Here is a 12,550-nt window from a genome sequence, read left to right on the forward strand (position 1 = left end):
TCACAATGTTAAAGAGGTACTCCAAAGAAAGATCCAGGAGGGGCAAGTGGTGGTGGGAACATAAAGTTGTTCTACTTAGCCGTTCCTATGCCCCTGCAGCTCAGTCACTGCTCACAGACCCTAAGCGGGCTCTCAATCCTTTGATATAGTAGTTTCTGTTAGGCCCTGATGGCACAGGGAATTAGGGAGAGATTCAGGAGACATGATGCTGACAGAGAACTGATGATGCTGCACTGCAGGCTAACAAAGACTGGGAAATGGGACTTCTTTATTATGTTCCCACCACCCTCATCTGCATCTTTGCCTGGAGTACCCCTTTAAACTCCATAAAGTACAGCACTTGCTAGTTTAGGCCTAGCTTTGACCCGACTCCCAGAGCTGTGCGGGCTGTGGCTGCTGGAGAGGATGATGGCAGAGGGAAGCTCAGTGTCCCTCCAGTGCCCTGTGTCCCTCAGTGTCCCCCTGCCATCATCCTCTCCAGCAGCCACAGCCCGCACAGCTCTGGGAGTCAGGTCGTGACATCACCATGTTATCCAGAAAGTGAAGCCTTGAGGCAGTAAGTGCAGGGAAAAAAGCACTTTATAAGCATTTCCTGTAATAAGTGTATATTGGTGATTTGTATAACTTTTGGAGATCAATACAATACTTTAATAAAAAAAATTTCACTGGACTTCTATTAAGTATTGTCTAGTAAAAAGAGCAATTGTATTCCTTTAGATGGCTATTCTATACAGTACACAAAATTTTTTAAGTACATGGCATACATATAGGTCTATTCAAGTGCAATCTATATGGTCCAATCCAAAAAAAAATGTTTTGTACACCTGCTTTACTTTTTTATTTAATAGAATATTTTATTACTTTTTGTAAAAAAAAATTATGTTAGTAATATAGTAAAACTCATAATTATTTAGAGGTTATCAGACCTAGATCCATCTGTGCCAACTTACAGGACCCCTGCCCATCAGCTGTTTATAGGGTCTGTGACCTCTTTATTGCATACACTGGTTTAAACTTAGTTCGTACTTTGCAAACACTATATTTTCTCGAGCAACATTGCAGTCATGTATGTTCACTTGAATGAGGCAACACGTAATCATTAAAGGGGCTGCCCCTTCAACTCCAGTCTTCACATACCCACTACAGGTCATGTTGTGAGGATGTTTCTAGTATTTTATAGGTGATTATAATTATAGTCAGTACATCAGGTATCACCCCATGTTTGCTTCGTATGGGACATCCTCAAATCATGACCCGTCGGAGGTGCTTTAAAACTATCACCCATAGGAAATACTATGCCAAGGTTTCAAGGCAATATAATACACAATCTATATAGTAATGCTCATGTAATCAGAATTGTTTTATAAACATGAGGAAGCTTAAAGCGTTGCTATCCCTTGTGTTGCATAGACATGTCAAAATCTTTAATCGGTTGGGGTCTTGGTACTGAGACCCCCACCAATCGATAAATTGAGCAGGAAGAAGCACTTCACTTCCCAGCTCAATCCATCATGTTGCACAAGACAGGCTACATAGACTTATAATTGAACCCATCTCTTGCCACATGTTAGATTAAGCAGTGAGGGACTGAAGCACAAACTTGCGTGCTTCTCCCTGCTGTATCTAGCATCAGGACTCCAGATGGTCAAAATTTTGACATGTCTGTGTGACAGTAAGGGATCGTTATCCTTTAATACAAATAAGAGTTAAAGAGCTGTTCCCATGTAAGATCCTTATTGCATGTCGGCAGGGTAGCTGTGGGACCTGCACCCATCTCCAGAACTGTGATCCCCATACCGTATGCCTGATGTGTCCCAGCCAGTACAGAACAGAGAGGTAGCTGAAATTACAGAAACATAGAAGTTTATGGATGTTACAAAAACATCCGAATCCTAGTCCCTTCTTGTGTTAGGCTCCACTTGGATGCAAATTAAAGTGGCCACCTTATCCTGATGATCAAGGGACCCCCCCCCCCATTCTGGAGATAGGCGTGGGTCAAACCCCTGGGACTTGTACCTATCCAACATTTGCAGCCCATCCTAAATGTCTAATGTTGTAATAAGCCTTAAATAAATAAAAAAAAAAATATGTGAATGAGCAGAAGATGGCACAGAATAGTTTAGATAGAGGATGCATATCATATTCTATCTGCCTGTAACAATGCCAGTTCTTGTGTTCTGTATGGTGCCAGATGAGAACTATATTGCATGTTGCATGCATTACCTGTGAATGGAGGTACACTAGGTTGCTGTATTTTCTCTAACTCTCACTAGGGTCACACTGCGTGGGTCTCTTTAGTACTACTGTGCTCGGGGCCTCTTCAAGTGCACCTAACCTACTGGATTATGCTCGTGCTCATCGTAAAAAGCTGACTACTTCTGGCTGCATAGATGGTATGTGCAACTCCACGCACACTGGTTTTGTGCAGTAGCTGTGCCTCTAACCAGAGGATGGCGCGCACATCTTTGGTGTGTCTCTAATTTTTTTTTCTGTTATTTTTATCATTATTATTATTTTTTTGTTATTTTCCCTGAATAAATGTATATGGGGGAAAAAAAACGAAAAGCTGAAAATCTAGTCTTTTAGGAAAACTAAAATATTTCTTTTTATTGTCAGTTCTATACATCTGGTTCCTAATCTTTTTTTTTTTTTTTTTTTTTTTTTACATAAAACCATTGAGCCCAAAATTTAGAATTTATTATTTTGCTAAAATTTCGCATTTTTATTTATTTATTTTTTTTGTTTTATTTTTCTGTTACCACTGACTCCAATTTAAAAGGCTAAAACCAAAGTAGCCAGCTTTCCTTTGGGATTTTGAGGTCTTCACAATAAGCATCCAAACATTTTCCTCTTTAAAACCAAGTGACTTTGCTGTGGTGGCACTGCATGCTGCTGGATTTTAACACATTCAGACACATGGGGAGTCTCTTCTTCTCTCTCTCCTATTTCTTTTAATTTTTTTCCTTTTTAATTTGGTAGCTTTTATGAATTTCAGGTACTCTTTTTCTCTTTCTTAGACGCCACACGCAGCTCTGCTGTTAAAAGGTTTTCTATCTCATTTGCTCGACACCCAACCAATGGTATGTTTTGTTTCTTTTAAATGATACCCCCCCATGCTTCATTTTTTTTTTCCATTTGGTTTCCAAACATGGGATGCGACTTCTCTTTTGGTCATCACCTCATTGACTTCAACATTTCACAGAAGTTACTTTTATCTCTTCTCAAGCAGCGAGCCTTTGTCATTTTTTTTATACCGCTAAATGCAATTTTTCAGTTGTTAAATATACATTAAGCATTGGCATCAATACAATTATCTAATTTTTGATTGACAAATGTCATTTTTTAAAACTTTGTTACTGCGTTTTATGTGTTACTTTACACATTGATTTTCTTGTTATTATATTAGTCTGGATTTCTGTCTACATGCAGGTTAATCTTACCTCACAAATCCTCCTTATGAGAAGTAAAAATGTCTTTTTTTTAATTATAATAATAATAATTATTATTATTATTATTATTTATTATTATTATTTTAACACAGTTTTTACATGCTCATTTAATAGGTAGATTCCCCGTTCTTCTCACTTTTCTTAGAAATATAAGGCCCTAGTATAATGGAGACTCAATGGGAAATATTTAGATTCTGTGTTACGTCCTCTGCATTTTTAACCATTGAGTAGAATTTGTTGTTGGGCATTATTATTATATTTTTTTATTATTTTATTATTTTTGTTTATGGAAATTATTTTGTGGTTTTGATACAATTCTAGTATTCTCAGATGTGAAGGTAAGTATGTAGCAGTAGTTTGTAGCAGAGTTATGAATAACTATGGCTTGTTTTGTGGAAGTGTTATACATTGCTTTGCCTATACTAAAGGTGGTGGTACTATGGTGTTTAGGCAGAAAGAACTGGTTATTTTATTTTAATGGTATGTTATGGTGCTTTATGACATCTTTTTTTTACACGTATAGACTTGTATAACCATATACCCTTATTTATATATATGTCTTACAGGATTTGAGCTGTACTCCATGGTGCCTTCCATATGTCCCTTAGAGACTCTACACAACTCCTTGTCTTTAAAGCAGGTGGACGAATTCCTTGCTGCCATTGCAGCACCTTCGACTGAATGTCTCCCGGACACACCAACAGCTTCTCCTTGTAGGGCGTTCTTTTTTAATATCTTTGTTATAAAAGTGTTTTTTTGCATCTGTCTGACTACATCATGTCATGATATAGAAAGGGTCGAACTACTGACAAATGTACTACGACATATTCAGTAGAAAACTAGGACATAACCTTGAATATCTGACAGGTATTGCACTCTGTTGCCATAGTTTTAGGTGTGAATTAGCCCAGTTCAATAGGAATAGACCATGTCCTGGTTACCTGATACCCATTTTTACATAATATAGGTCACTTATTTTTGGTGATACAGCTTAATAATCCACTAAGGAAAAATGTATGTGAACTATGATGCATATTCCTATTGATAACCATGTAACGTGTACTTCAGGTTGTTAGATCTGGTGTTCTTGGAGGCCAGGACTACATTGATGAATTGTGTTGGATATTTGCCAATAACTGAGTGAGCCATGCCAGAAACAAAGCTTTACAAAACTTACGCTGGCCTCCACAATCACCAGATCGAACACTCTGCGACTTCTTTCTGTGGGGCTACTTCAATGATCTAGCGTATCTGCCAAATCTCAAGAGCATGCGTCACTCAACTAGCGGAGTCCATATCTATGGATATCCTGGCACATGTCTGGACAGAACTGGACTACCACCTAGACAACTGCGGTCACCAATGGGAAACACTTTGAACATTTGTCATGTATAGATGAAATGTGGATAGTGTCTTTTCAACTTAATGCTTTTGTGTTATGTTTGCCCTTATACCGTGGCTATTACTTTGCACTATCCATTTTAGTTCACCCTATAGTGCCCCAAGGGGGTATGGCCTAATGACGTAATGTGAGACATTACCCACAGGGGTGGGTGTTTGGGTTTAATCTATTAAATTTGTTTTTACTTTATTTTTATTTTTGTATATAACTTTCCTTTTTTTTTTTTTGCTTACTGCCTTGCGCCAAGTCTTTCCAGAAAAGATTGCTGTGTATTATTGTTAATAAACCTCACTGCAGTCTATGCTCTGGCAACATTAATTAAGGCTTTTTTTTGTGTTGCCCTCCTCTCACTTTGTTCTACAGCGGACCAGAATGGTCAAAAGCAGCTCCCACCAGCATTTTTAAGGACCCTGCTGTAACAACTGTATCTGAGTTCTGTATTTACAGTTGGGGCCCTAAAGAGCTGCTCTTGACCGTTCCAGCTCGTTGCAGAAAGACGTTAGAGGAGGGCAGGTAGCAGTTCGGCTCTGAACGAAGATGCAAGCACAGGGAAGCTACTTTCTCTCCCCTGTGCATGTGAATAAAGTGTGTAGGATCCCCCTATATTCCATAATCAGCCAGGTAAAAAAAAACAGCAACAGCTTAGTATTGTCAGGATGGGTAGGGACATTTATTTTGGCCCTTTCCAGTCTAATAGTATCAGCCAGCCTTTTTTTCTTTATGCTCTGGGTCTGCTGGTACCTGGCCCTTCCCAGTACCATTGTGGTGCTGGGTGCTGGGATAATAATTCGGAGATTAGTGATTGCCATTTTACAGGTAGTGGACGCCTAAGTGGCTTCCTCCCTTAACTGGTTAAGTGAAAAAAAAATGGCCTTTACGATGATAATATATGAATGTAGTTCCATGGTAGTTTCCTTACAATATAATGAAAGAATTTACATCCCCAGTGCTTTATATTTACTTCCTCCCTAATGTAAAATAACTGCATATACTTGGCGATATGTTCCCTTGAAGGAAAATGTGAAGTAGGCTGCTCAGGGTATAGAGTATCGTTTAGCTGAATCTAGATGCCATTTTAGCTAGTTTACTCTCAATTTGCTCTTTTTATGCTCATACATGTAATAGAAAGGCTTTCACTGACACACACATAATGCATATAGCACACAACTGCAGGATAGATGAATTGAACTGATCTGAACCCTTGTGTCGGCACGTAACACTGTTGAGGTTATAGGAGACCATTTACTACTTGCTCATAGTGTTATTTTTATTTTTTTTAGCTACTCCTGGATATCACAGTCATGTTGGAAGGAAAACCTCTTTGAATACATATACTCCTGCCAAAATACTTCCAACACCATTGCTTTTTGGTACTGATGGAGCCATACCGGACCCAGCTGCTACATGTAAGTAGAATAACCAAAGGCAAACCAATAAATGAATAGTAAATTTCATCCTTTTGCTCTTTGTCCAGCTTACACCTCCATACTAAGGACTAACCCTGTAAAAACTGTGCAATATACATATTTCTGCCATTTGTTGTGAAGGATATCAGAGCTGGCTAAGTATTGCTATATTCACATCTTTTGGAGGTTCCTTTAGGAGTCTGTTGTAGTTTACATCAAAAGTCGCAAACAAAATAGCACAGAATGCAGTGCCATTGATAGATGTCTAGCAGATCGTGCACATTTACATTACTGATCGGGCCATCAGCTCTTCTAATAGAACCCCAAGGGTTTCCCAGGATCCACAAGCCCAACTGCAACATCAGTGAGCAAGTATTCTACTGGATGTATGCTACCTGTATATTAAAAAGTTACCTTTTATTAATTCATTTAAAATATCCAAACACAAATCTTCACAGCCATCACCTTTGTACACTGTGCCACTAGACAACACATAGTCACTTTTCTCACTTCTTTTCACTAAAGTCTCTTTGGGTACTGTTCAGACTCATATGCGTTTTTTAAAATCTATACATGCGTTTATTGTGTATTGCTTATTATACATTTCAAGGACTTGCATAGTGATTATTGTCCGTATTACATTTTTTTGCCATATTCCTGTATTGCACATGTTATTTTTACATGTTGCACAAAGTTCTTTTTAAAGGGAATTTTAGTCTCTTGTTATTGCACTTATATGTAATACGGTTAAACTTTTCTTGTCCCAATATTCGACTGCATAAAAAATGTTCATACAAAAAAATGATATTTCTTTACTGAAGGCTTATTACTTCCCATATTGTTATGAATTTCCTTCAGACTTAGTCTTTTTGGCCCATATGTGTGTGTGTATGTATATACACTACCGTTCAAAAGTTTGGGGTCACCCAAACAATTTTGTGTTTTCCATGAAAAGTCACACTTCTTCACCACCATACGTTGTGAAATGAATAGAAAATAGAGTCAAGACATTGACAAGGTTAGAAATAATGATTTGTATTTGAAATAACATTGTTTTTACATCAGACTTTGCTTTCGTCAAAGAATCCTCCTTTTGCAGCAATTACAGCATTGCACACCTTTGGCATTCTAGCTATTAATCTGTTGAGGTAAGCTGGAGAAATTGCACCCCACGCTTCTAGAAGCAGCTCCCACAAGTTGGATTGGTTGGATGGGCACTTCTGGCGTACCATACGGTCAAGCTGCTCCCACAACAGCTCAATGGGGTTCAGATCTGGTGACTGCGCTGGCCACTCCATTACCGATAGAATACCAGCTGCCTGCTTCTGCTGTAAATAGTTCTTGCACAATTTTGAGGTGTGTTTAGGGTCATTGTCCTGGTGTAGGATAAAATTGGCTCCAATCAAGCGCTGTCCACTGGGTATGGCATGGCATTGCAAAATTAAGTGATAGCCTTCCTTATTCAGAATCCCTTTTACCCTGTACAAATCTCCCACCTTACCAGCACCAAAGCAACCCCAGACCATCACATTACCTCCACCATGCTTAACAGATGGCGTCAGGCATTCTTCCAGCATCTTTTCATTTGTTCTGCGTGTCACAAATGTTCTTCTTTGTGATCCAAACACCTCAAACTTGGATTCATCCGTCCACAAAACTTTCTGGCCCTAGAGGCCAGAAATGGCCGTCGCCATTAGAGACATGTTCCGCCCCTCCCCCCTCCCTGCCGCTTCACTTCTATGAAATAAAGACGGAATAAAGTTCTGCTATCAAGTCATTGGTGAGTGCTGGACATTTTCTTTCCTCTCCATATCTTCATTCTTCCAGCATCATTTCATTTGTTCTGCGTCTCACAAATGTTCTTCTTTGTGATCCAAACACCTCAAACTTGGATTCATCCGTCCACAACACTCTTTTTCCAGTCTTCCTTTGTCCAATGTCTATGTTCTTTTGCCCATTTTAATATTTTTCTTTTATTGGCCAGTCTCAGCTATGGCTTTTTCTTTGCCACTCTGCCCTGAAGCCCAAAATCCCGCAGCCGCCTCTTCACTGTAGATGTTGACACTGGTTTTTTGCGGGTACTGTTTAATGAAGATGCCAGTTGGGGACCTTTGAGGCGTCTGTTTCTCAAACTAGAGACTCTAATGTGCTTATCTTCTTGCTTAGTTGTGCAACGTGGCCTCCCACTTCTTTTTCTACTCTGGTTAGAGCCTGTTTGTGCTGTCCTCTGAAGGGAGTAGTACACACTGTTGTAGGAAATCTTCAATTTCTTAGCAATTTCTCGCATGGAATAGCTTTCATTTCTAAGAACAAGAATAGACTGTGGAGTTTCAGATGAAAGTTCTCTTTTTTCTGGGCATTTTGAGCATTTAATTGACCCCACAAATGTGATGCTCCAGAAACTCAATCTGCTCAAAGGAAGGTCAGTTTTGTAGCTTCTGTAACAAGCTAGACTGTTTTCAGATGTGTGAACATGATTGCACAAGGGTTTTCTAATAATCAATTAGCCTTCTGAGCCAATGAGCAAACACATTGTACCATTAGAACACTGGAGTGATACTTGCTGGAAATGGGCCTCTATACACCTATGTAGATATTGCACCAAAAACCAGACATTTGCAGCTAGAATAGTCATTTACCACATTAGCAATGTATAGAGTGTATTTGTTTAAAGTTAGGACTAGTTTAAAGTTATCTTCATTGAAAAGTACAGTGCTTTTCCTTCAAAAATAAGGACATTTCAATGTGACCCCAAACTTTTGAACGATAGTGTGTATATGTATATGTATATGTGTGTGTGTGTGTGTGTGTGTGTGTGTGTATATATATATATATATATATATATATATATATATATTATATTTATTTATTTATTTTTTTGCATTATGCATTTGTATTGCACAGTATGTAAAGATTACTTTTTATGACCTGAATAAATAATTGGTACTTTTCTCTTTTTCTTGTACCTCTACAGCTTGTGATCTTCCCTCGGTAGATGGAAAAAAAGCAGCAGAGGTCAAAGAAGAGAAGACTGTTCCCCAGCAAGATGTCTGTGTACATTCCTTGTAGCAAAGCAGCATTAGGGATTGAGGAGAACATTTTATCTATATCCGAGATATTTAAATACTATTTTTTTACGTCATATCGGTCTGTATATACTGACAGCGAAGATGAAATGTACATGTTTTGTACTTGTAAATGTACTTGTTTTGAGTTTACATTCTATGTAACTAGTAGGTCGGTCACCCAGCACACAGGTTAACGATGGACAACGTGGATACAACCAAGGACTAAAAATTTGGGGGTAGCTCACAATATAAACATGCACACCAAAGAGTATCTGTCTGCAAGAATGAATGACTGTATGAGCTAAGGCTTGTGTATAGATGTAGTGTTGGTTATCCATAGAACCACATATCAGCATTTTCTAAACTTTTCTCAAATTCTGGAATACATATCTAATATGCAATGTACTATGGGTAACTACATTACATTTCCCCTTTCTCATGTTCTCAGCTCTTCTGCTTGCTTCTGTTCACTTTTGTTAATGTCCCTCTCTATTTTTATTTTTGTATTCTTCCTTTCCATGATCTATGCTAATCTCATTTGTGCAGGTTTTACGCGTCCCTAAGTGCAGCGAGCAATGTTAACAATGGATGTTTTCATCCTGGTTCTTAAGGGTGTGTCCAGTGAAGGATGTATTACAGCTAAAATTTAGTATATGTGCAATTGTCTTAATATAAGGCTAGGTTCACACACCGTAAAATAAAGGCTAAATAAGGCCTTCTTTTTTAGGGACAATAAGACAATGTGTGAACACATGGGAAAAAGGCTGCATTTTTTCAAGAGCAGGGGGTCAATAGTGAGCATTATTTGGACGGTTGTAATCAATTACGGCCTTATTCTGTACAATGAGTACACTGCCGGCCGATTTGCTATTGGCAGGTGCCCTTTAAATGAATTGCTTATTAATGAATTTGTTTATCTAGTATACTGTAAACTGGAGGATGGGATCTACTTGTATGAAAATAAATAAACATATACATATGCAGGGTGGTCCAAAAGTAGGTGGACAGTATGTGTAATAGGGTTGTAAACCGGGGGAGATTTATCAAATGTGGTGTAAGGGTATATTCACACGGGCGGGCTCGCAGCGAGATTCTCGCTGCGAGCCCGGCAGGTCCTGGCAGTTCCCATACACTACATACTCGCTGCGGTCTAAACGACCGCAGCGAGTATGTAATTATACCGCCCTTAACCCCTTGTGCTCCCGGCCGGCTCCCCCGCTGTAAGCATACATTACCTGTCCTTGCTGCACGGGTCCGGTGTCCTGCTCTCCCGCCCGGCCAATCAGTGGCTGCGGCTGGGCAACACACTAATTGGCCAGACGGGAGAGCAGGACGCCGGACCCGAGCAGCAAGGACAGGTAATGTATGCTTACAGCGGGGGAGCCGGGCGGGAGCAGAAGGGGTTAAGGGCGGCAGAATTACATACTCGCTGCGGTCGTTTAGACCGCAGCAAGTATGTAGTGTATGGGAACTGCCAGGACCTGCCGGGCTCGCAGCGAGAATCTCGCTGCGAGCCCGCCCGTGTGAATATACCCTAAAGTGAAAGTGGCTCAGTTGCCCCTAGCAACCAATCAGATTCCACCTTTCATTTTCCAAAGAGTCTGTGAGGAATGAAAGTGGAATCTGATTGGTTGCTAGGGGCAACTGAGCCAGTTTCACTTTACACCAGTTTGATAAATCTCCCCCTTTTATTACACATACTGTGTATGTATGTGAGTGTGTGTGAATGTGTGTCTCTCTCTCTCTCTCTATATATATATATATATATATATATATATATATATATCATACATACATACATAAGTACATATATCTTGTATATATACATACATGTCTATGGAAATGGCCATGATGAAATTATTTATACAATTTTATACAGGTTTGTTTGTCTTTTATTCATGCCTAAATAGCTTTATTTAAGTCTTTCATAATATGAAGCAAAAACTACAATATGTTGATGCAGATAGGCAAATTAGAAAAAGAAAAACTCAATATCATGGAAAATGCTTTGCCGCAAGATAACCAACACATCTACCTACACACACAGAGATGGTGCAGGGTGGATAGGATAAGCCACCATAGGCTGCATATTAATAGCTAATGAAGGCTAGGACCTTGTGCTGTGGTTGCCACATGTGGCTGCTGATGGCCTCAGGATATTACTGGTAATACTACAGTATTAATGGAAAAACTACAGGTCATTGCTTACCACTTGTGGATATGGTGTAGTCCGCACATGGTATCCACAGTGTGAAAATCCAGCCAAAATGTAACCAACTGATTTGCATGGACCAAGCTCTATCACAAGTAGTCTCATTTGCCAAAGTAATAACTTTAAAATTTAACATTTATTAACAGAAACAAAAATATATTTAGTAAATTAAAGGAATTGTGTATAGCAGCATGCCTGGTAGGAAAATAAAAATATAATAGCTAAAGTTACATAATAATATTGTAAATTTAGGGTTACATTGACTGAGCATTTAATGTAACCGGTCATAAAACTGTTACTTGATATTATCAGGTCTATGGCCACACAATTCTGCCCATGGGGCCGTATAATGGTCAATATTAGCCATATCATTTGCAGAGGCTCATGTATAGGGGTTCTGTACTTTTATAAATAGTCATGACCCAGTAGGATATAGCCATCCGTTGCCCCCTGGCTGTTCATCTGATGCCCCCCATCTGTGATCACCCCTTCAGCTGGCCATACAGATGAGTACGTGGTCAGCAGCTTTTTCTCTCGACTCCCAAAAACATGCACGCTCAATACGTCTAAGCTTGCAGAGCAGAGGGGAATAAGCTGCTGCCATACTAAACTTCTCTCCCTTGGCTTGGCTTTATTCACAACTTCAGCTGTTCGTGCGGTCTGGTGTATTCAGGCCACTAGCCCCCAGGAACCAGGTAACTGGTGATTTCTAGATTAAACACTACAGACAGTCTTGCGCTTGTTTCAAATAACAAAAGCACATAAACTTCTAATCATTCTCACATATTGACTGATAAATGTACTTTTAGTTTTACCATGGTTACCAAATGGTCTAATTTTAAAGGGTTGTTCCAGCTTTGACATTTACTTCACATCCCAGGTTATGCTGTAAATGCCTAGCTGTGAGCCCCACCTCTGAGACCATCACCTGCGTAGAAAACAAAGAGTCCTGCCGGTTTAAAGGCTAGTAGATTTATCTGACAGATTTTTTTTTTAGGCCAAAACCAGGAACA

The 12,550-nt window shown here is 39.3% G+C and overlaps 1 protein-coding gene across 1 annotated transcript in view; it reads left to right on the forward strand.

The window, feature by feature from the left end:
• Window positions 1–10,375, forward strand: part of PPIP5K2 (diphosphoinositol pentakisphosphate kinase 2) — a 69,769-nt gene extending 59,394 nt beyond the window's left edge. The window contains exons 28-33 of the mRNA XM_069962973.1: window positions 2,274–2,393; window positions 3,018–3,080; window positions 4,016–4,162; window positions 6,132–6,257; window positions 7,810–7,834; window positions 9,224–10,375. Of these exons, the coding sequence (XP_069819074.1) occupies window positions 2,274–2,393; window positions 3,018–3,080; window positions 4,016–4,162; window positions 6,132–6,257; window positions 7,810–7,834; window positions 9,224–9,326 (584 nt within the window). The 3' untranslated portion in view covers window positions 9,327–10,375. The remainder of the gene's footprint in view (window positions 1–2,273; window positions 2,394–3,017; window positions 3,081–4,015; window positions 4,163–6,131; window positions 6,258–7,809; window positions 7,835–9,223) is intronic.
• The last annotated feature ends 2,175 nt before the right edge of the window (window positions 10,376–12,550 follow it).

The sequence above is a fragment of the Dendropsophus ebraccatus genome, chromosome 3, assembly GCF_027789765.1.
Source record: "Dendropsophus ebraccatus isolate aDenEbr1 chromosome 3, aDenEbr1.pat, whole genome shotgun sequence".
In the NCBI taxonomy this organism is placed as follows: Eukaryota; Metazoa; Chordata; class Amphibia; order Anura; family Hylidae; genus Dendropsophus; species Dendropsophus ebraccatus.